Source organism: Maylandia zebra, linkage group LG18, assembly GCF_041146795.1.
Source record: "Maylandia zebra isolate NMK-2024a linkage group LG18, Mzebra_GT3a, whole genome shotgun sequence".
NCBI classification, from domain to species: Eukaryota; Metazoa; Chordata; class Actinopteri; order Cichliformes; family Cichlidae; genus Maylandia; species Maylandia zebra.
The window spans coordinates 25,752,157-25,776,782 of NC_135184.1; the positions used below are offsets into that span (position 1 = coordinate 25,752,157).

The following is a 24,626-nucleotide window of genomic DNA, read 5'->3' on the forward strand; positions in this document are numbered from 1 at the left end:
TTTCCATTGCTCCATTCAACCTTTAAGTGTGAGTTTCAGAACTGGTTGAAACAGTTTTCATGTGCCACTGTCACTTTCTGGAAAGACTGCGTGCTGTAATTGCTATTATTTAAACTATATCACATGTCTGTCATTCCCTCCCAAGAGCCATTATTTTATTCCGCCTATGAAAAGAGGCATAGAGGCCATGTTTCTGCTGCAGGGCAAAAGTGTAATTTTCTAGTTTCTTCAATCATTTTAGGAGATTAAAGGACAAACAGTCATTTACTCCACCGCGTTATCATCTGATAGATACATGGGTTTAAAAGTGAGACATAAAAAAATAATACTTGATGTTTAATCGTTCATTCAGTCATCACATTTACACTGATATACAAAACAGTTCATATAAGATCCATGTTACAAATAGTGACTGAACAGGCTCAGGGTGAGGCAGTGCTTAAATTAATGCTCGGCCTATATTCTATCTTTAAAAGTACCGCACCTTCCAAGTAGAAAGACTAGAACGACATAACATCAACAAACAGAACAGCAACAATACTCTCACATATGACGCTCAAAAATATATTTGTAGAACATTTGTTTGCAGACTGCAAGTGAATTGCACATTTTTATGCACATATCAGCATCAACAACAGAAATACATCTTCATTTAATCTCTTTCTTTGCTTTTTTTTTTTTTTTTTTACAGTCAACTTACAAAAATCTGACAAAACATATTTACTTTCCCGTAGTCAGAAAAACCTTTGTACGCAGTTTGGGAGTAACTTTGATTTCGCTTTAAACATTATTTGCATTACTTTCAAAAACAACAAATCATTGAAATTAGTTATATGGGACCTCAGAAACAGTGGCTCAGAGTGATCGTAATAATCAGCCTTGTTAATGAGTCATATTTTAAAAGATCCCCACAGTTCCAACAGTAAGGAAAATGAGGACGTATAAGTGAACAGTAAATTATATGTAGGGCACTGCAATCTAATACATTCTTAATTTGATATTTTAGCTATAATATAATGTTGTTTACATGTTCATTTATAATCAGTCACAGCATCTAAATATTTGACATCATAGACTGCTTAAAAAATGCTTTTAATATGCACCCACCTCGGCCTATTAACTCTAAAAAACTGATTGTGGAAGTGCAAGAAATAAAACATTAATAGATGGCAAATGAGGCCTGGCTACGGTGGCTTTTGTCTGATATTTATTAAATACTTTCTTAAGCAGATTGGTTATTTTTTTTATTTATTTATATATAAACCAGAAAACAGCTTCTTTTCGATTCTCCCCCATTTTCCCCTCTAGTCTTCTTTTTATTTTTACAAAAAAGGAGAAAAAAGTGAAAAAACGAACATCAAAGCAAACATATCGCCATAAAAGAACCACCAGTTGTCTGGAGAAACTAGACATCATGTGAAACGAGTGGCTGCAAAATCAAAGACCTCCAAACAAAAAATAAACTGCTACATAAATCGCTCTGTGCTTCTTCCCCTCCAGCACCTGTTTTTATGAAGCCGATAACAAAGAGACTTTGAGTGTTCATGGAAGCTTTGCAGTGTGTCCTGGTCCTCTCTTAAAGTCACAGACTCGTGGATGTCAGCTGAGCCTGTGGGAAAAACAAAAGATGTACTGCAACTGCACGCTTTCTCTTGTGACCCGAATGCTACAAAATGCGATCAACACGCAAAATCAAGCTGTAACTTTTTACACTGTCCTTGTTTGAAAATGCAGACGTTTTAGCAGGGAATGTCACAGTATAGGTGTCTTTAGGCAACGGTGTGATGGGATTTTCCTCATTGTTCCACTAGATGGCACACCAGCACCATCACACAGCATAACATGTAATAAACCCAGACAGGGTTGGTTGTGACCGTGAGGCAAATGAATCTGTTCTCCATTTTTTCCCCCCATTAATGAAAATATGGCTGAAGTCATGTGGTAAAGAAACCTGCAGCTAACATCGTTGAGTCTGCATATTCTGATGCAAGAGATGTGATTTTGAATGTTAGGATGGACTAAGCGTGCCACCGAAAGGTGTGCCAGACAGCTGGCGGTCCTGTGGATCAGGAGGTGGCAGTGTTATACACTGGTGAATTAGCCAATTGTCTCTGGGCAGAAAAGGCTGGGAGTACAGAGGGACATGGTGAAGGGGGAAAAGGAGCAAAGTGGATGATGTAATCATTTAAAGGAACATTCACCAAAAAATAAAAAAATTAATACAATCAACACATGGTTCAAGTAAAGCTGAAATTATAACATTTGGTTAAGTTTAACTGGATCGTTTTCATGATTGATTACTCATAAAATACAGATCGAGAGAGGCTTTATAACTTAATGTGGCTCTATTATGCTTTTCCTTATGTTCAGCCATCTATATACTATATCTATATAATGTGGATTTTCACATTGATTTCAATTCATGTGGTCAGTGTGTGCATGTAATCCGTATAGACCAAAATCAGAGTTTTAGCAATTTAGATTTACATTTCCACAGTTTTATTGATTTATTTACTGTGAGCACAGCAGCCACACCCAGCTGCTGTCTGGACCTTCTGTTTACGAGAAGCAGCCAATCAGAAGAAAGTTGGCCTTTATTCTTTAAGGCCTCTTTAAGATGACCTGAGGGACTGCAGGCCCATTATAAGATAAAATAAAAGATTATTTTAAACTGTAAATTATGCAAAGTTACTCTAGAAGGTTCCAAGAGTCAAATTACTGAGTGGAAAATAACCAGTATATGCCACTTTAAAAAATGTACTTAAATATCAGAATAGTTACTAGTTAGAACTAGTTGACAATCAAATGAACTGAGTACACTGTACAAAGACATAGGTGGCGTTCACATGCTAATGCTTGGATTTAAGACTCTAATAAGCTGAACTGGATAAACAATGTAGTGGGAGTCTTGACCTATTCAGAAACAACAATTTCCTTATAAACACATATTTTGGGATACAAGTAATTAATAAAGACCTATGAAGAACTCTGAAATGGGTCAGCTTGGGTCAGCCCATAGACCACATGGGTGAACTACACAAACATAGACACGTGCAGTTAGTGTAAAATAATTCACAGTAGACGTTCACCCTGCAAAACTGAAACACAAATGTATGGTCTTAGCTGGTCTAATAGTAGACACACTCATGCAATCAAACACACACGTCGGGCATTCATATCTTGTGGGGACATCTAACTGACATAATGCTTTCCCTTACCCTAACGCTAACCATGAAAAATGAATGCCTAACCATAACCCAACTGTAACCCAACTGTACTTGTGGGGACCAGGATTTTGGTTCCCATAAGGGCTGTTGGTCCCCACAAATATATGAATACACACACACACACACACACACACACACACACACACACACATCCCACATCCATATTATGTTTCAGATGTTTGCATGAAAAGTGGGTTGGCATATATGGGGAAATTAGCTATTTATTTCTGAACAAAGTTGAGTATAGTTGCACATTTTATAAATAGTGGTCTATGGGGACTGACTTGCTTTTGGGGCCACCCTCCAGCTTCCATGAACAGCATTTTTTGACACGTTTCCACGCTGGGTATATTGTACCACCCACAAAAACACAATACTAAGTATGTGCTAGGTTTGGTGTCAACTCTTATTAGGCTAGTTTAGGCTGCTCCCTTATATGCAAGGTGTCACCACAGCCCATAATGGGTTTGATCAAACCGGGAGATCCTTTGCTTGTTAGGTCATGTGCAAGGTGATGTAGGTCCAAGGTGTGACAGTAGTTCTGGCCTTAAAAATGAAAGAACCTTTTTAAAAGAGTTCAGCTACAGAGCCTCATGTAGCCTGTCAAAGAGCATGTTTTTGCAAACTCAATCAAATATATGTACAAATGCTATGAGGCCCTAGGATCTGCCTTGTTTGCATATGACCTCAGCTCCAACGCCTTAGGCTAAACAGAAACACCATCCATTATGAGGGGCGGTTAACCAGCTCTCTCCCAAATTACAGTGATTGTGGGTTCCCATTTTACTGATTTAGCGGTTGTGTGGTTCCCCATCTCATGTTACTGACTGTTATAGTAAGACATACTCACGCAGGCTGTCCTCCCCTTGTAAAAAGTGAGCAAGGCATTTGTTGGCCATTTAACAGGCACCAAGCAGGCACCAAGCTAAACACATTTAAAGATCAGCGACAGGGTCTTTTTATCTCATTTTCTTTCCTGCAAAAGCACATTTCATTTTTAACTAATACCGAATATACTGATCCGATCTGAGCGATGAAGTTCCACAGCTGCTTCATATATACAGTCCCAGGCTTCTCAGCTGAGATCTGACCACATCCTCTAACGAATGAAGGTGGAACATTTTACCACCCTGACCAAGAGGCAACTGCACAACAGGCACAGAACATTTCCTGGGCATGTACTAGATAATTGTAGGGACTGTTGTCGCTGCATGTCTCGCTGTGGCCTGATGGTGATTGGCAGCTGTGGAGAGGTATCCAGATGACACCTTAGTTATGGAGTTGACCCTGCTTTTAACCTGCTGGCACACCACCTGTCTTCACCCGACTCTGCCCACTTCCTCTCTCAGACTCTGAACTAATTCAGACAACATTTGCCCATGCACCTTGTGCTCCACTCCTCCACACCCGCCTCCACAGAGACATCTGCCCTTTTTTAATACTGACCTTTGACCACTTGGCCTAAAGATAAGTTAACCTCTGCCACCGATGGCCTGTTTAGTTAGTGCACATGTGCACAGTTTCTGAACCTGTGCACGTGTGCACTAAGTGTGTGTTTCTCTCCGTTGAACAATTGAGTTTCACACCAAAACTATTAAATGTAAAGAGCCAGAGCTCTGAATGAAAAAGAGAATTTTGTGAAAGGAACAAGTCTTGTATGAAGTGTGAATGGCTCTAATACCATTTCTCTCTCTCTCTCCCGACTTCTTGCCAGCACCAGTCAAGGGATTTTCCTTCCCACCCTCTCCTCCTGGAACACTATTTCCGGATTGTGTTGTGAGTTTACTTAGTTCGCAGAGCACCAGGGAATGACAAGCCATGGAAAACTGAGTGTGGCGATGTGGTTGGGCAGTGAGGAGGGAAAGACAGAGAAAGGGAACGTAGTGTGTGTGCGTGTGTGTGTATGTGTGGGAGCTGGGCAGAGAGAGGGCAAGACTTAGCTGAATCGTCAGAGACAAGCCCAAGCAACAGCCCTCACCAAAATAGCACAAGCAAGAATCTCTGTGGGTAACATAAATTTGAGCATGATGAGTGTAATCAAACTGAGAAGGGTTAGACATGCGGCATAAACTATCTTCACGACCATGTGATCTTGAGGATTTCTTTGTCACAACTGTGTGCTCGCCTCCGTACTGCCTGCTTGCCAGTCTGTTTGTTTTTCTGGCTGTCTGTGCTTCACCCAGAACATCTGAGCACACAACTATGTTTCTGCAGTCAAAGCCCCGGCTCGGGCTATTAGTGACCTGTTTACCTTTTGACATTTCCATTGCTGATAAAAGCTAACGCTCTGTGACAGGCGTAATTGTCAAAGTAGCTATACCAACTTAAGAGGCCTCTGACCTTCAAGCAACATGCTCTATCCTCGTTAGATGATCAAACAGGATTAAATCCATTCACTAAGCTCATCTTTGTTTTCACTCCAGGGGGTTTTACAGGAAGAGTGGGACCACATGAGCGAGGCACATCTCAGCTGCCTAACATCCCACCAAATTTCACCGTAATATTTATCACTAAACAAATTAAGCTAACAAATCCATTAACGGATCTTTTTCCAAATTTTTAAAGGAACAAATCCACCATGAAAAATCAGCATACAGGCAGCGGCAGAGTAGTAAAATATTCTCACGGGACACTTTCCAAAGATCAAATTATCTTGTTGTGCAGCATAACCAGCGTGAGTGCTGCTGATTTGAGCTCAGCATGTTAACACGGTCACTACAACAGACGCAACATGCATAGGTGTAGCGCATGAGATTTTTGTGCTCAACTGTCATCTTAAGCTGTTTTCACACATGTGCAAACTTTTCCAGACATTACCTTGCAGAGGTCCGTGTGTGGATGCAAATTGGACACTGAATGGTTTTTAATCTTAAAGCTCCCCAAAAAAATAAGATTTGTGTTATGTCCAGTTATGCACATGTGTAAATACACTGAAGGTCATTTTTACAGAAACATGTCCAGCTCCTTCATCCGAAACAAACAAAGAGTACTGATCGTAGTGCAAACACATTTGAAGAGGACAGTGTCCCGAAGTCATTTTATTTTGAGGGGGTTAGCATTTAAATATTTGCTAAATAGCACTAAATTCAAAATGCAGGCTGTTGGGAATTATTTCCCAGGTATTTGGATCGTAAAAAATGTACTGAATGAATTAATAATTAATTAATACTGATGAAAAAAGTCAGCAGGCTTTATGATGGCATACAAATTTACCAAATTCCTCCATACATCGTGACATAGTTGATGCAGGATAGCAATCTAACTGCAAAATGACATGAGGACTCAGCAACCTTGCTTTTATATGGAAATATAACCACAACACAACCAGCTGGCAACCAGTTGAGTTGACTCCCAAACAAGTTGCCCACAATAGCACAGACGGATTGAAACATGTTGGCTATTTTTCGGGAATCATATGTTAGACAGAAATTGTTTAGATAAAAAAAACTATGTAATCATGGGGCAGTCATCAAACAACAACTAGTTTCTCCTAAGTACAGGAATTGTATCATCCTATTTCTTCTCTCATATGACCGAGTCATTAGAAAATTTCCCAGAATGTAATGTAACTGTTTGTATTGTTGCACTTATATTTCTTTTTTTTCTTAACAGTTAATATGACTACACTTAATCTGCAAAGCTACAACTCCCTGTGTAATTTGACTTTTTTCTATAAAACTCGTCAAAACCAGATGAGTTAAACAGTCTTTGGCATCATTTTTCTGGGTTACCACGACAATTTCACCTTGTGCAGTCAGCACTTTTAGAGTACAGTCATCTCTTGCACAGAATCTCCTGTGCCGACATGGAGAGTGTGGTGAAAAGGCCACAGACGCAAGCGTGAAGTGGAACGATGACAGTAGTAATTTACGTTAAATGTTATGACAACAAATGTAATCAGTATTTTGGAACACACAGTGTGGGTACAAGCTGTATTACTGATGTAAATTTGTGTTGTGTGTGGGTGGGAGGAAGTTTATGTGCCATAAATCATGTGGAGCATATTCAAATTGTTGCAGGGAGACTTGGAGGTTTCATAGACCAGGGTAATGTGACTCCTGGCGATTTTTGTTCTTTCATGACTGAGAATATTTTGTTCTGTTCTAAACCGAGTGAAATGTTTTGACTACACCAAAAGGAGATAAAAGGGGGCTGGGGTCACGTAATGGAATCTGATAAGGCTGGATTTATCTACGTGGTTAAACAGATTTAACATAACCAATTGAAATAGTTTTAAAGACCTACTTTAGTTTGCTGTACACTTGATCTTGTTAGAAGCAGTCTAATTCTATTAGCAGGGAAAATTAGGACTGATAATGCCACTCTTTACCTTCTGGGACATACATCCCAACCTTTGGCCTTAAAGCACCAAATGAAATTCCAAAGCATGACTCAGAAAATGAATTTACTTGCTGTCCTTTTGGCTCAAGGCTGTGCCATTTACACAGGTGCTAATGTTTGCGCAGGAGTTGTGTAGTTGTCGATTCTTCTGTCCTATCCTCTTATTGTTATGGCTCCCCGTCGAGTTCTTAACACATGCTGAAATAACTTCCTTAAAGCCTGTGTAAGCACATACCACTTAAGGTATTTGTATGAGAGTTTGTGCACGTGTGTGTGTGTGTGTGTGTGTGTGTGTGTGTGTGTGTGTGTGTGTGTACTGGCTAAAAGGAAAGGGGGCAATTTGCGTGCCGGACAGGGGTGGTTTGTTTTGTCAGCAAAATGTCAATCTGTCTTTGCAAGGTTATCCCATATGATCTTCCTAAATCCACAGTGTTTGGCTGTCCATCTGGTTGGCTGTTGAGCGCTCAAACTCCCCCATTAACACCCACCAGTGCTAGCCCATGTCTGGAGGTCCTGGCTTTTACCTCCCACCGAGAGGATATGAAAAGACCGACAAAGCTTTCCATTCTGTTCTTTTACTGTCAGATTTTTGGATCAGTGTAATCCTCAAATGGCTGCAACACGTGTACAGTGGTTTGGTTGCTCCCTAACAACTAACTTGACAACTAAACAATGCAACGGTTCTGAAAAGGGACACTCAGAAGAAGAATTTTGCACGTCCAGAAAAGATCTGGACTCTCCTGCGTTTGCACACACTCACGCAGCCAGGCAATGGCCCAACATCCCCTAAAAAAGCACATAAAACCAGATCCATCCCCTGTCCAGACTGCCTTGGGCTCCCCTAAGTTATTCAGCGTGTGCAAATGAAAGATGTGTCTTGGAACGGTGCGAGCCTCTAGGCAGAGCAGAACCTAGCTTCGCACACAGATACACACAGCAGCCCTCTGGACAAGTTTGGCACCCACACCAGCAACTGTGGGCCAAAACTCATGTTGCGTGCTAACTCGCTCCCTCCCCCATCCCCTCATGCTATCCCGCTCTGCAATTATATGCTACGCTCCCACCCAAACATGCAAGAATAGGCCTTCTCAGTCAACAGACAAACCGAGTCATTCTGTCCTCAAACCATGACATCATGACCATTTGACTTCAGCGTGAAATTCAAGCTTAATTTAACTTTGTCAGGGAAAGGGAAAAAAAAAGAAGTGGTGTGTGTTACACTGGCAGACGTGCTGCAGTGGTGTGAACAGTAACTTTATGCAATTCTGGGAAGGCAATGCTAATTTATTCTCTACAATGAGGAATATGTGACTCATGGTAACCTCAGAAATCATGGATTTACTGTCTCAGGCATGCATCAGAATACAGCAGAAAAATACTCAACAAAACTCCAGCACGGGCATATTCTGAATCACTGCCTTAGTACCAACAAAACAATAATTTGGAGTGACTGTGTCGACGAATGCAGCAATTCATTAAACGTTTAGTGGTGGAGGTCATACTGTTTAAAATAGTTTTTTTTTTATTAATAATGCAATGGCAGGAATAACAATTGTTAATAAAAATCCTTCCATCTCAGTAATCACATTAAACAAGCGTGTGTCAACTTTGGTTCAAATTAATGTCAGTGGCTTCCAGCTGAAGTTTGTTGGGGTCTACACGCCCGAGAAGCACCTATCAAACTGCTGACAGCTATTGTGTGAGACACACCTCATTTTCCAAATCTGCCTCGCAACAGTGTCCTCTCCTCTGTCCTTGCCGCTCTGGGAGGGGTTCTTAATAGTGTGTGTGAGCACTTGCATGTGCATGTATATATGACAGAACCAACCGCAGGCACCTCAGCCCAGTCTTTACAACAAAGAGGTCTGGTGGTTTTCACAGCAGCCCCACTTGCTCTCCCACACACTCATAAATAACTATACAGATTCTCTGCCCTGCCCAGGGGGAGAAAAGGAGAGAAAAGAGCCATTTAGGCAGCTCCTCTCCTCTCATGCCTTCTAACTGACCCTTTCTAAGGGTCAATCAGTCCCATCACAGCTCCTTATTTTGACCCCTTCCCAACCCTCTCTCCTTGCTGACACTAACCTGAATCGTCCCAGGAGCTGTGCTATCAAGAGAATCCACTTAGGAGGCTTCGGTCATTGTGAAGGGGTCTTTAAGACTTTGGACGTCATAACACCTCACAAGCGCTTAGTCCCTTGAGCATGTGAGATGGCAGCAAGGGTCAGAGGTGAAGGTCGCAATATGGGAGGAGGGGAATAAATCCTGTAGCATGGATGACAATAGCTGCAATCCCTGCTGACAATGATGCCATTGTAGACTACGGGTTGCTTAGTGTGTCCTGGAGCTGTGCCTAATAGAGTTATAGTGCTGATGTGATGGCTGTGTAGCCAAGTAGACTAGTGTCCCTTTATACAAGGGGGGAAACTGCCCAGGAGCTTGAAAGAGGTCTCAGCTTCTCCATTTTGCCTTGCATGAAAGCCTCGGATTGTGTGTGTTTGCATGTGTCTGTGTGTGTGTGTGTGTGTGTGAGTGAGTGAGTGAGAGAGAGATAGAGAGAGAGAGAGAGAGAGAGAGAGAGAGAGAGAGAGAGGGAGAGAGGGAGAGAGAGGTTTCCAGCTATACCATTTGGTCACTGACACACATGACTCCTATTTAAAGAGCTAGATGTGACACAAATCATCACAGAAATTCTGCTGCTTAAGCTGAGGGCTGACTACAACATGACTTTTCTGTGCACAAACCAATTTGTCACACACTGTATCAAGAATAATATCATCTTTGTTTGCAGAGCTGTGAGTTTTAGAATTTACTTTCCAAGTAAAATGGAAAGGACATTCATGTCAGTTATTACTAACTGAACATCATTGGTTTTCGGAGTATTCGTCAGGCAAAACAAGCAATTTAATGCTTCTTCAAGAACATCAAGGAATTTGAATATTAATGACACCTGTTGCCACTTCAGTTTGGGAGAAGAGCAACTGTAGTCAACATCCTGTTGCTCGAGTTTGTACACAGATAATCTAGGAGAGTCATTCCTATGACTCCCATTGTACAGAAATTGGCTGCAATTCAGCCGGGGGTGCATTAGAGATCACTCGTGAATTAGTCCTCTGTGAATGGAGCTAAACTGCTAAAATAATTATTTACACCTGTCTCTGGACAAGAAACAAAAAACCCCATCAGATTATCTGGCACCGCTCATGCTTTCACTCCGTGTGGGAACCGTCATTTGCCAAAACAGTGAGGAGAGCTAGGCCTCCATGAGACTGTCCTGCATATGTTGCAATACTGTGTTTATGTTGTGTATCTATATCACACTCTGTTTATTGAACTGGACTTACTGAGAGACCACTGTATATACACTGCATACCAGATATGACTATAAAGACTACAAAGTTGATTTGTACGTGACAAAGTAGTACACTATCCAGCCTGGCCTTGCACGCTTCATGGCTAGTACTGCAAAAAGGGAAAAGGCTAGCTGTAACTTGTGTTTATACAGTGCTTTGAAAAACTATTCTCCCCCTTTGTGAGTTCCTATTTTTTTCATATTAGTCACACTTCCATGTTTCAGATCATGAAAGTAATATGAATGTCTAATATTAGACAAAGATAAATAACTAAATATAAAATGCAGTTTTTAAATGATGATTTCATTATTTAAGGGAAAAGAGATAACCAAATCTACCTGCCCCCGTGTGAAAAAAGTAATTATCGCCTAACCCTAATAACTGGTTGTGGCAGCAAGAACTGCCACCAAGCAGTCAATCAACTGGCAGTGAGTCATTCACATTCACATGTGAATGAATTTTGGCCCACTCTTCTCTGCAGAATTTTTTTTAAATCCAGTTATATTGGAGGCCTTTCCAGCATAAACAAACTTTTTAAGGTCATGCCAAACCATCTCAATCTGATTTAAGTCCTGGCTTTGACTAGACCACTCCAAAACTCTGATGGATGCTGTTTTTGTCCTGTCTGTTTCCTATTGTTGAATCATGAACTCTGACCTTAACCGAAGCCAGCGAGGCCTGGATGGAAAATAATAACAAATGTTGGAGGGAGTAAATACTTTTTCACTATGATGTTCAACATATAATATGAGCTGATAAAGTATTTTTTTAAAGTCAGCATGATGAGCTTGGTCATTTATAAATTAGCCAAACTTCTTCACTTAACATTATTTTGCTACATTAGATAACATCTAGCTGGTTTGCGTGGTAATCAGCCAAAAGAAAGACACAGTATGTTTTCCATAAACATCTATGGGTCTTTTTGCAACCAAGGCATCACATCCTGGCCATTAAGAAGAATGCAGGTTTAAGCACCTCTATGTTAGCTTTGCTTTTCAGACCCAGAAGCTACATTCACATTTTATACTGCACATGGTTTAATCTAGGTAATGTTAGTCCTATTTCCGGGGAAAAGTGCTAACTAACATAGCAGCTTGCTGGCTAACCATATCTTGATTCCTTGCCAACGCTGCCTCAAGCGAACTGCTGGTTGAACCAACATCTTTTTCTGTTGCTTTGTCTTTATATGGACTTTGTGTTTCACTGGGCGCTAAATGTATGTCATTATTAGTGATTATTGGACTCTATTGCTAAGATAACTTTAGCTAATGTTGCTTACTGTTGATTATTCCATTACAGATTAACTTGGAAATCCAAATTACCTAGTTTTCAATTGTAATGTTAATCTAGAGTGGCTCCTCAACTCGGATTTCCTACTCAAAAAGTGGGAGCAACCCCACCAACCAAGAGTTAACAATCTAAAATTGTGGCAGTGAATATAAACAGTAGTAAAACTGTAAAACTTAAAGTTAAACTGACCAAGCTCTATCCATAAATGTGTTGTAGCTGTGTTTTTGATAGTGATACATGAATGGCTCTAACTCAGAACCAAAGCAAGGCCTGTTTTTTCTTGCTTTTCCCACTTTACTACTGGAATGCACTAACTCAAGAGTGATATCACTCGGGAGTTCTGAAATCTGACTTCCAACATATCTGAAAAACAATATTACTGGATGTGGAATAGAGGCACTGAGGAGTAAGTTACATACGTAAGAATTGTGTTGTTCACATTGGAAACTGTTCACAGAATATTATAGGCAACTGAATAAGTCACAGAAAGTCTAACTTTAAACATTGTTTTACAATTATTTTTCAGCTTGACAGTAATGACAAAAAGTACATGAAAGATTGTTTTTCTGTATTTCTGATATTTGAAACACTTGGGAAAAAAAGTGATCATCATCTTATTCAGCAACAAAATTTTGTTACTTGCAGCCCAATTACCTACATGGATCCATACCTATACTTATATGATAGAAGGACAAGAAATGACAGCATGTCATGGATTCATTTGGCATTAGGGTTTCATCTCCAGTCTTGATTTGGCTCACCACAGAGCCGGGGAAAGCCTCAGCTCAGAGAAACAGAATCAATCAATCAATCAATCAAAGCTTTATTCATCACATGCAGGTTGCCCTGCAGTGAAATGGGACCCCCCCCCCGACCTTACACATATAGCACAAACATTACATGGGGATACAGGTCGGAGATTGGTAGAATCAGAGAAAAAAACATTGAAATGTACACTACAGTGGGGAAAGTACAAGAGGAAAAAGAGACCCCTACTCATGCTGCTGATACCACTGAATAGTCATCTTCTGCATAAGTAAGACACCGAACTAGCAGATATTATGAGGTGACATGCCACAAGGACCTCAGTTGTCACCTCGGTTAATAAGATTAGGCTCTGACGGTATGGAGTGACAGATGATGAGAGGTAGGCATGACCTCTAGGAGATAATTCAGAGGACGGAGAAAGAGAGGGGCAGCACTGGAGCATTTGGAAAAATGATATGTCCGTTTTCCTGATGTCTATAGTAACAGTAGCCTCCAATTTAACATTCCATCCATCAAACACTGGTTTTATTTTTTTCCTCTTTTTTCCTCTTTTTGGCTTCTCTTTGACCTCCCTAAAAGAACAAGCTATGTTTCCCAGGGCCCAGCTATTTGAAGCTCATAGTTTTGGTCATCCAAGGTTTTTCTGTTCCAACTCAAGCCGTTCAGACACTGTCCCCACTTACATTTCCTCAATGGCAGGGTCCTGGGGTCCAGACCATAGCCGCCCTACACTCTGCCCACAGTTGAGTTGCCTCTGGCAGGACTGCTGCGTGCTTTGTGTGCTGGTTCTGGCTGCGTATCAGGGAAATCCCACAGTCTCTCCATGGTGAATATCGTACGCCCTGCCAAGGCCATTATGCATCCCTTCAATGGCCGTGAATAGTAGCACACTACAGTACAGAAGGTTTAAGAGAAGTGCAGTTTGCTCAGGGCTACAGTGCAAGACCATGACACAGATACTGACACTGGTGAACTGAACTAAGAAATGATTTCTCCATACTGTGTCAGCCCACACTGCACTATAGAGGAATATAAAAAAACATCTGATTAATAACGTTCCTTAACAAAGTCTAAACAATCATTATTCTAAAAAAACACGAGATTATTCCACTAAGTCCAGTATTGCTTGTTTGACTTATTGTGGCTGAGTGAATACCAGCAGGAGGACTATCATGTAAACACTTAACACTCTTAAATATGGGGATTGACACTCATTTCATAATTTCCCTAGAGTTAACATATAGCGCACCATAATCACACTGATCTAACAATCTCTATGAGACCAAACCAATCATATTTCCCAATCTCCTGGGTTCCAGTTAACAGCTGCAATAAAATATATGTTGTTTTCACCTTGTGAGTCTGTGATCACTTTTACATATAAACTGTGAAAAATGTAAGATAATCACATGGGACATTTCCTGCACTCACTTTTATGCACGTGTAGAGGACACAAGAGATCACTAGAAATTCTCTGGTTTAGGGAGCACACATCACACTTCACTGGGTTGCTTTGAATTAGTCAATAACCTGCGCACGTGGGCACAACTGGACATCACACAGAGTTTGTACCGGGTCACGTTTGAATTTATTGGTGGTCCAACTCATTAGTGCTAAGTACTCGTGTAATAAATGTAGGGATGACTGCATATGGATCTGGAGGCATTGCAGCTGGTGTGATCGATTCATAAAATTGTCTCTAGTTTATTTACATTTCTTTTCCTGTCAGAAATTAAAAACTATAATTTAGCTGACACCCACTTTCCTTACTGCTTAAAATGGACTTTCTCTTGTTTGTCAGATTAGTGTCAAAATTTAAACCTAACAAAATAAAACTTGAGCTGTTTTCTGCACAGAGAAACATCTGCCTATTAATTTAAAGCTCGTGCACAGTGTTTCCCAGCACTACCACAATCTGGTGGCATACTGCAGTGGTGGATATCAAGATGAGTCACATCAGCTAGCAGGCAGCTGGCAGGCTTGCAGTATCAGCCTATCCTGTTAATCTTCCGATTAGTCTTCACTGATCCCATCAGGACTGCCTGGATCTGGGGTGCAGAGCCTAAAGGTTTATCCCACAGGACAGCCCTCCCTCTCCCTGATCATTACACGTACACACAACGAATGCGACTGACGCACAGGGAACACACAGCATAACCTAATTAGTTCAACTTTTTCTAATGCTGATCAAGAAGCAACACATCCGCAACACAGAGCCCAGAGACCCACTGTCCCCCTGCTAACATATCTGGAGCTCCAGCTGTCTTCTGTTTCAGGAGGGTGGTGGCTGTGAAATGTGTCACAGAGGTCAGACCCTGAAGTTAAAGGGGGCAAATTCTGTGCTCTTCTGACACTGTGGTAGTGGGAGTGGGGGGGAAGGGGAAGCAGCCGAGTAGTACGCCATGACAAACTTCAAGGCTTCTTCAAGTATGGGGGCACCGGGAGCACACAAACACTCAGACATGTGTGAGCACCCAGTTACATAGCTGCTGTACGGTGGATGTAAGGCCTGAGAAACATGCCAACATCCCACAGACATCAATCAGAAAGTTAAACTCAGATTCAGTGCAACAAGCAAATTACAGACTAATGTGAATTTTATTATACAAGTTAATAATCTCAATTTGTGTTTGCTTAAATGACCCACATCCACCTATAATCGTGCTTTTTGTTGTCTTAACAAGGTTGATCATGGCAGCTAGTTCAGTGTTTCTTGGGTAAAGACTGGATACAGGAAAGAATCAACTTACTGATGGGAAAAAGGAATGCTGGAGGCAATTACCTCCCCTGACTTTCTAAACTTGGGTCAAAAGGGGAGTGGCTATAAACGCCTGGACACCAACAGAGGCAGACCTCTGACCAAGCGGGCCTTGTTTCACTCTCTCTCTCTCTCTCTCTGTAGCCACTAAGTTCAACTGGTGGAAGAGGCCATGGCTGTTTAAATTTACAGCACAATGTCATTCTGTGTCATGAGCAAACTACAATGTGTGTATTCATCCACTCCGAACACATAAGAGGACAGTACTGTTAATACTCTGGCCATTTTTAGCATATGAGGCAAGAAATAGCAAAATGTGTCACTGTAAAATAACCACTTCTTTCAGACCTAAAGTGTACAGGTGGTTACACACCTGCTATCTTTAACTGGATGATCTCACAGCAGCAGTAATTATGAGCGGTGTCAGCCAAGATGCCATTTACTGTTGCTGAACGTGTCTGGCAAGCTCAACAAGAATATAATACTTACTTGCCAACTAGGAAACTACAAAAGGTGTTTTAGCCAACCAAGTTTAATTATGCTAAAACCTGTAACAGGACATTGTTTTCTTAGAATGTGTTCACTTATCAATAAACTGGAGCAACCATAATGGCTGAAACTGCTCTAATTCTTGATTGCTTAAAAGATACACGTTAAATATTTTCATTTCGTAATTTTAACTTTAAAAAAAAATCCATTCATGTACAGCAAAGGATTTTTCAGCTGTTAGGGCAAAGCTTGAGGAGATCTGAATGAAACGGTCTGGAATGTACTATTACACTTTTAGGGGTTCGTGGATGTTATGTGGAAAACGCCATATATCTGCTTACACAATTTACTTATTTAAGTGCATATATGTTCATTTTCATTTAAAACGCTTACTTTTAAATAATTACGTAGGATACATTTCAATAGCTCCTTTTTGTACACGACACAGGATCCCAACAAGAAAAAGAACACCCCTACTGTGGTAGCAGCTTGGACTGTACCAAGATGATGTTACGAACAGCCCTTTAAAGTCGCTCCACTTCCCAGATGAACTAGAGCGCCGCCACACAGTGAGAAGGCACGGACTGACAATCTATTATGTCTGAAAATGGTCTCTGTTTAGAAAGGCGATTTAAGAACACTAAATTTTTGACTGTGGGATGCTTATGGACGCGGAATCCAAGGAGTTATCTTTTTATTCACTTAAATGTAGGACGTGGCGTCTGCGAATACTCTTAAGTAGCCTAGCTTAAATTAGGTTAAAAGAAACGTGCATTTTTTTTTTATTATTATTATTTTGCTCAGACTTGCGAAGACAACAGCGGCAACCTGGACTACTCTAGTGAAACAGGAATGATTTATCCTCCCGAAGGTTTATTCTACATCGAAATGGACCAAGCACCAGGTAAGTTAGGGTTAAAACCAGCCATTATCTGATCTGCGGGGGGTCGGGGAGCGTTTTATCAATGCCCGCTTTCTTCTTCTTTTTTTCTTATCGGTTAATATCTGTTAGTAAAGCTGACATCTGAGAAAATGCTGTGCAGGTGTCGGCAAAGCGTTGCAATGGTCAGGTCCTCAGTGCTGCGCTCTCCCAGTGGCATTGCCCAGGCATGCATAGCGCAATTCACTTGGCAATTACGTAATACCTTTCGGAGAACCAGGCGCAGTGGCTTGCCTCTTTTCTTTTGTCTCGGCACATATGGCAAACTTTGACAGGGATGCACGGCGGCTTTGCGTTGTCCCACTAAACCTAAACGACACGTACCCAAACGTGTGCGGCAGAGGAAAGAGTGCATTTTATAGAGAATATAGTCGCGAGTGCGTTAATGAACGACCGCTTTGTTCTCCACTGCAGCCAGCCGTGGTTAATTTGCTCGCTAGCTCAGAAAGTAGGCTACAGGCAGCTCGTCTCATGACTTAGCTCCGATAAACTCGCCTGCAGCTTATTTTGTAGCCTGTTTTGCTTTTGCGTTGTTACTGCGCCGAAAACGTTTAGCGAATGTGCTGTAGCCGATTTGAGTTATGTTAATTGAATTTGGCCAATTGATTAGTAAAAAAAACTGCGTCAGAGTCCTTAGCCTTAATACATTTATTTAATTTACGAATAGCTATACTAAGTGGGCTACAGTTAATTAAGTAGCTTGCAGGAGAGGTTTATGAGAGCTGAAAATCTGTGACGACAATACAGGGTGTAGGAAGCACAACAAAAATGAAAACAGTGGGTCAGCCAGTTTGTGTTGTGTGCGTTTCAGACTTTTAATTTGGCATCTTTTTTTAAATAATTTCTTGCATGCATTGCTAGTGCATGTACTAGTGCAAGCATGTGGCGTTTGGAAGCCGGTGGAGTGTTTTTTGGCAGGACTCCGTGGAAGGAAGAGGAGGGGGGAAAGGTGTGCAGACTTAAATTTTTTTGCAAAGTTCAGGAGCCGCAGCGTTTCACTGAACTGCTGCACCTGTCTTTTGTTTATTTTTGAGGTCAGGAGGAGGGGGGGGGTGGAAGGTGAGCGGATGGTGGGAGAAAGCCACACTTTCCCCTGTGTGAGGGTGCTCTTGTATTCTCCCTAACTGCCTCGTGAAAGGCACTTTTGTCCTGCAGTGAAATATATCGCCCTTCACTCCTCTTGATGCGGTTTCCCCTCGTTTTTCATTTTTAAGGAAAACGCTTAGTCTTCAAGCCAGAGTCACGGATCCCCCCCCTCCCTCTTCCTCCCTTCAGGGTTGATGGAAAACTTATGATCTCTAAGCTCGCAATGGTTATAAAATGAAAAGGGTGGTCCAAGAGACTCAAAATATAATTTATAGCCTATTAAATGCCAGTCATGCAATTCAGGACAGTGCCAGAGGCAAACTTTAGAGAATGGACTTTAATTTATTTCACAAGAGTTGGATACTGGTTAGTGTATAATGGATTTTATAATTAAAGTATTTGGAATAATTAATTAAAAAAAACAAATTTAATAGTTAACTCATAAGCTACATTTCTATTTTTAGTAATGACAGCACTGAAGATCTTGGTAATGATTTGGCAACTTGGAAACTTGCCTGGGCATGTTCTCAGATCTTGTCAGGCTTCATCAAGCAAGGGTGTTACAAACTGTGTGTGCCTCATTTGCTGGCTGGATGGATGGGGAGGGGGGGGGTCATAATATTGAAGGGGTCGTGTTTACAGGAACTGCTTAAGTAGATCTTGTGGCAGATTATTGTGTTAAATTCTCTAAGAAAAGAGGGGAAAATTTGCATTTCATTCCATCCTCGTTTTGTCTTTCGCATGCAGCTCTCCCTCCCAGGTCAACAAAGCCACCATCTTCCACCATGAACAGCAACTGCCTTTCGCCTCCTGCGCATTCGCTACAGGACGCTGAATGGTACTGGGGTGACATAACAAGGTAAAGGATTAGAACATCCGCAGTCCTTCAGCAAATATCCCATCCTTTCAAAGGTCTCGTGTGATGTTTTGATTGTTAAACATATTGGCACGTTGAATTCCGTTAAGCATTAACTGACTTCCCACAGGGAGGAGGTAAACGAGAAGCTCCGAGACACACCTGATGGCTCCTTTCTGGTGCGCGATGCATCCACAAAGCTGCAGGGAGACTTTACGCTGACATTAAGGTAAGATGAAGAGAAGAGGAGCACAGTGATTCCAAGCGCAGCGCTAAAAGAAAATATTAATGGTGAGGTTTAAATTGTATTTTGCACTGATCTAATTTTTTTCTCTACTCAAATTTTTAGAAAAGACGGGCACAACAAGCTGATCAAGATTTACCACCGTGACGGGAAGTATGGCTTCTCAGACCCTCTCACATTCACGTCGGTGGTGGAGCTCATTTGGTACTATGAGCACCATCCGTTGGTGGAATATAATGCCTCACTGGATCTGATGCTTACCCATCCTGTGTCCCGTTTCCAGCAGGTTCGTGAGTAAATACAAATGTATTTCTTTTTACTTTATAAACACAAGGATACGCGTCGTCTAAGCAAATGAAATTTCTGCGTTTAGGTGAAAGAGGACAGTGTGGATGTGACTGGAAGAAAGCTTAAGGAGGTCCACAGTCAGTACCAAGAGAAATCAAAGGAGTTTGATCGTCTCTACGAAGCCTTCACAAAGACCTCACAGGTTAAAAATGCAGCCTTTTTAAAATAAAATAAAATAAATCTTTTCTTAATGGTCTGATTTACTTTTAACAAATGCCTGAGTCTTTTCTGAATGGATATACTCTGTATGACACAGGAGATCCAGATGAAGCGCACGGCGATAGAGGCTTTTAATGAGACTATGATGATCTTTGAGGAGCAGTGTCGTGAGCAGGAGCGCTACGGAGAAGAGTTTGAGAGAAGCAGCCATTTGGAGGGAATTGACAAAGATTTGGAGAGGTACTTCATTGCACAGTGGCCGGGGGGGGCTCTTAAAATGTGGGTGCATTTTGCACATAAACCCCTAAACTCTGGTCACACCTGTGACCTGTCCTTTCCCTCATCAGCTTTCTGATACACTACGAGAAGCTGAAGTGCCGTCTCGCAGAGATCTATGACAGCAAAATTCATTTAGAGGAAGACTTGAGGACGCAGGTGGAGGATTACAGAGAGACGGACAGGAAGATTAACAACCTGCGGCCAGACCTCATCCAGCTACGCATCATGAGAGACCAGTACCTCAAGTAAGTGGCATCAGAATATTGTTTTGTGGCATTTGTGGTAACAATCATTAGGGATTATAATGTTTAGTTTTTCTTCTTGCAGCTGGCTTAATCACAAAGGCGTACGGCAGAAACGCATAAATGATTGGCTGGGGGCACATAACGACAGCCTTGATGAGTAAGTTTAAACACATTCTTTATTTTAATATAAAAACATTAATTTTAATTAATAAATATAACTTGTTAATGGAAGACAGAATTGAAAGAGACATGACAACCACCCTCTTTCTTTCAGTACGTATGTGCTAAAGGGAGATGAGAAGAATTTGCCACATCAGGATGAGACGAGCTGGTTTGTTGGTGAACTGAGTCGGACGCAGGCAGAGGAGATGCTTCAAGGCAAAGTCCCTGGAACATTTCTGATCCGCGAGAGCAGCAAACAGGGATGTTACGCCTGCTCCGTTGTGTAAGTCCAGCATTTTGGCCCCAAAAAATGGAATCTGTTTGAGATGCTTGTTGCTCTTGATTTGATCACATGACACTTACAGATGTCCTTCTTTCCGTTAAAGCGTAAACGAAGAAGTCAAGCATTGCATGATCTACAGCACACCGCACGGATACGGCTTTGCCGAGCCCTATGATGTCCACTGTTCACTGAAAGACCTTGTCCTGCACTATCGCCTGCACTCATTAGTGCAACACAATGACGCCCTGGATGTGCGGCTGTCACATCCGGTGCACGCCAAAGCTGCAGCCACACCTTCACAGCACGCAGAGGAACAACACAAACTGATACAGACTCCAAAACACACGTCGGGGATGGCCCCTGCCGCTCCGGAGATGTAATCCAGTGGTGACAGACAAAAGGACATGTTTACTGCGAGAGACTGCATCAGGGTGCATTGTATAGAATTTTTTTTTTTTTTTTGCACTACAGTGATTCCAACGGTTTTATGAATGGGATTTCACAGAAGTGGAACCGCAACTTGAATGTCAGCTTGAATTATTTTTTTTTATTTTTTTTAAGACTGTTTTAAGCTTTCAGCTTTTTTTTTTTTTTTTTTTTTTTTTTTTGGGGGGGGGGGGGTAAAATGCCACATGAATTTGTGAAACATTGCGGTGCATCTTGGTTATTTCCACCCCCTTTTTTTTTTTTTTTTTTTTTTTTTTTTTTTTTTTTTAATAAACTGACATTCATATACAGTGGATAATTATGTAGCATTAACATCCTGTAGAATACCATAGTAAGAGCATATACCCATTGACCAAAACACTAAATATTGAGCAGAACTACATCCCTGTTTAGTCCAGTAATTGCATTTGGGCAAGGGTAGGGCAGTTTATGTACACCTGCTGATCAAAACGTAATCTGAAGTACTGTATGTTATATTCTGTTACTCAAAGAAGTATAAGCTTTTTGTATTCTATATATATTTTTTCTATAAACATGCCACAAGATGAAAGTGCAATCCAACAGTATTTCTATTGTTGCAATGTATGATGACGGTGGTGGTGGTGGTGAAGGTATTGTTGTTGCAAGAGGTTGACATTTGCCACAAAAATGCACTCTTTAGTGGCCTCCAATGTTTGTGTGAACTGCCAGAGGTCCGGAAGTATCCTGCCTCAATTACTTGAACTGTGGCATTGCTTGAGCTATGAATGTTTTTTTCCATGACATGCAGCCTACATAGCTTAAGAGGAAAGGAATCCATGTTGAACTTGGCACATTTTTCGAGTTTGAGGACAATAGACGCTCTGTACAGAGACATAATAAAAGTGTATTTCTAAAGGTTGCTTTATGGAAGTAGGTTGTTTAAGCCTCTTAAAATAATCAAACTTCACTGGGGGACTGAGGAAATTCCTCAGGTGACGCTAAGCAATGTGAGATCCTGACCTTTTTCTTGCTGAAAGACAATAAACTGATGATGGTTTTGTCAACTAATTCGAGTCTGTTGCTAACACTGTTCAAGAAACACTTTTTAAAAATTATTATTATTCACATTAATCATAAAAAGGTTGAAGGCAGCTTTGTTATTTTTCTAAGTGCTGTTAAAGTTCCAGTGACCAAAACTATGCTTAACACTAACTTACGTTGGGTTTACAGTCTTTACTGAAGCCATGGTAGTCCAATGAGCTTATCTTTGAGTTTGCCAAGGTGGGAGACAGCGAGGGCACTGGAGGACACGCTGCAGACAGATGGGAGAGAAAGGAAGCGATAAAGACAATAGCAGGATGTGCGCAGGCTCTTCCGTACTCAGCCTGACTGCCGTTGAGTCACTCCAAAAAATTTTTTAGGAACATGCTTTGCATGGCTCTCACATGCATTTTCAAATTTTTGATCCTTCTGTAAAGGAAAAAAAAGGAAATTAACATTTGGTACTTGAGAGCAGCTTGGGTTTTTTTCCTTCTAGGTTTATCACACAGTCGGCATCACCCCTGTCTGACAATTACACTGAATTTGCTAATTTCACCAGTGCAAAATCCTCAGAAAAACACATGTATTGCCACTGGGGTGTATGATGATAATGTTGACCCTGGATGACACCACCACTGGCCACCTGTGTGACCACAGCAACAGGTGGTCTCTTTCAACCATCACAGAAGGTCTGTGTTAGGTAAGGATTAATGAGGTGCAGAGGGCAGGGATGTACTGGGGGAGAGTTCCAGGCCACGGATTACTACCTCTTACCCGTGTCAGCATGGAGAGTGGGTGGACACGCAGTATGCAAACCTGGCTAGGACTCACCAGACGCAGTGCAGCTAGATAGATAGCACCACAGCCCTCGAATGGTAAGAGTCACATCATGTCTCATTCACTCCAATTGATTTTTTTTTCACCAATTGCATATCATGGAGCCTTGCTACCATTCCTGAAATTTAGCAACATACCTGTGGCATAGAGATATAGCAGCACAGAAGTTTGAATTGCATTTTCAAAATTTAAGCTGTTTAAAAAACAAGAACATATTTGTGGATTATTCACCAACAAATTGGTAGATTTTGGATAGGTTAACTGATGTTAGATTAAATCACAAAAACTCATATTAGCAACCAAGAACAATTGTTGAGTAATTGCAAATGACTTTATCTTAATGTTATTTCATCCAGCATTATGAAATCAAGCTCCAAAACTTGACTTTTGCAGGGTCGGTCAAGTGAAATATTACCTAAATATAACAATTCTATTTATTTTTGTTTATATAGTGCCAAATCATAACGGCAGTCACCTCAAGGCGCTTTCAACAAATGTATTCACGGTGGGAATTACCTAATGTTATAAAATAACAATTGCATAACATAAATGAGAAACTATTCTAAATGCCTAAATAAATGCATTTGATTGTATTATCTATGTTATATTAATCCTGTATTGTGGAATCTGTATATATTGATTGCACAAATTCAAGTGACACTTGACACACTTTAACATCAGCAGCTAATTATCTCCAATAACTTGAGCTGGGTAATAAAAACTACACCTCATCTGATGATGCATTTACCTAAATAAAGATTTAGCCTGAAGACTGGGCTTTTACATCTTTCCCCGCTTCTTACTTTTGTCATAACCCGAACATTAGGCTTTGCAGTGCTCTGGTCTTTGTTTGTAGCGCTGCCTCTCTATATTCACATATATTCCAAGTGGCCGCTAAGCACTTCCGTAGTCTTACTATTCGAGGGCTCTGGATAGGACAGAGTGTACCAATGAGTCACCCTCAGGCGGCTGCTTGAGTGTCCCAAAGACAGGGAGAGGGTGGGAAGAAAAATATGTGGGGCAGGAAGGAGAGGGGAGAAAGTGCAGGGCCTATTTCTCTCACTGCTGGTTATTAAAATGAAGGCTTGAAAGGTCAAGCTGGGCCTTTTCTACATTTTCTTTGCACATAAAATACACTGCCACATGGCTATGACCCCAAAACTATAAGCTTTTATAGCAGTTTGGCTATCACTGCTAACATCTACTTTCGCCTGGCTTCCAGCTATAAGAGTTGAACGTATGTAAAAACCCAGCCCCCCCTACATATTTTTACTCAGAGGCCCTCTCCCTCCACTTTTTTTTCTTGTCAGCACACCTCAGTGCTACAACTCGCTTACTAGTTCTCAATTTAAATAAGTCCCGACTGGAGTAGAGGGGGGGTAGCAGAACGAATTACCTTTGGAGTCACGCCTAAAACACACACACCATCAACTGTCTTGCAGGCTTTCAGAAAAAAAAGGTTTTCGCTTTCAGTTTGCAGCAGCCAATCGCGTCGCTCCTCTCCTCTGTCTC

At 41.2% G+C, this 24,626-nt stretch overlaps 1 protein-coding gene and 1 long non-coding RNA gene across 2 annotated transcripts; one reads left to right on the forward strand and one right to left on the reverse strand.

Annotated features, from left to right (window-relative positions):
* Positions 1-340: 340 nt before the first annotated feature.
* Positions 341-24,626, reverse strand: LOC143413449 (uncharacterized). Its single transcript, XR_013094048.1, has 3 exons — positions 24,511-24,626; positions 22,454-22,548; positions 341-1,609 (listed from the first exon to the last, which is right to left on the reverse strand). It is a non-coding gene; the product is annotated as an uncharacterized LOC143413449 (long non-coding RNA).
* On the forward strand, positions 16,779-22,304 carry LOC101478000 (phosphatidylinositol 3-kinase regulatory subunit gamma). The gene is made up of 10 exons (XM_004567135.4): positions 16,779-17,130; positions 19,000-19,111; positions 19,239-19,337; positions 19,458-19,638; positions 19,726-19,842; positions 19,957-20,099; positions 20,207-20,383; positions 20,466-20,540; positions 20,658-20,828; positions 20,932-22,304. Exons 1-10 carry the CDS (start codon positions 17,079-17,081, stop codon positions 21,206-21,208), a joined length of 1,404 nt encoding a protein of 467 aa, XP_004567192.1. The 5' UTR covers positions 16,779-17,078; the 3' UTR covers positions 21,209-22,304.

What these genes read in the sequence shown, in the direction of transcription:
- LOC101478000 (XM_004567135.4), top strand. Translation starts at nt 17,079, where the DNA reads ATGATTTATCCTCCCGAAGGTTTATTCTACATCGAAATGGACCAAGCA. An exon ending in GACTTTACGCTGACATTAAG is followed by an intron (nt 19,338 to 19,457) that starts GTAAGATGAAGA and finishes TCAAATTTTTAG; the next exon opens with AAAAGACGGGCACAACAAGC. An exon ending in CCTTCACAAAGACCTCACAG is followed by an intron (nt 19,843 to 19,956) that starts GTTAAAAATGCA and finishes TGTATGACACAG; the next exon opens with GAGATCCAGATGAAGCGCAC.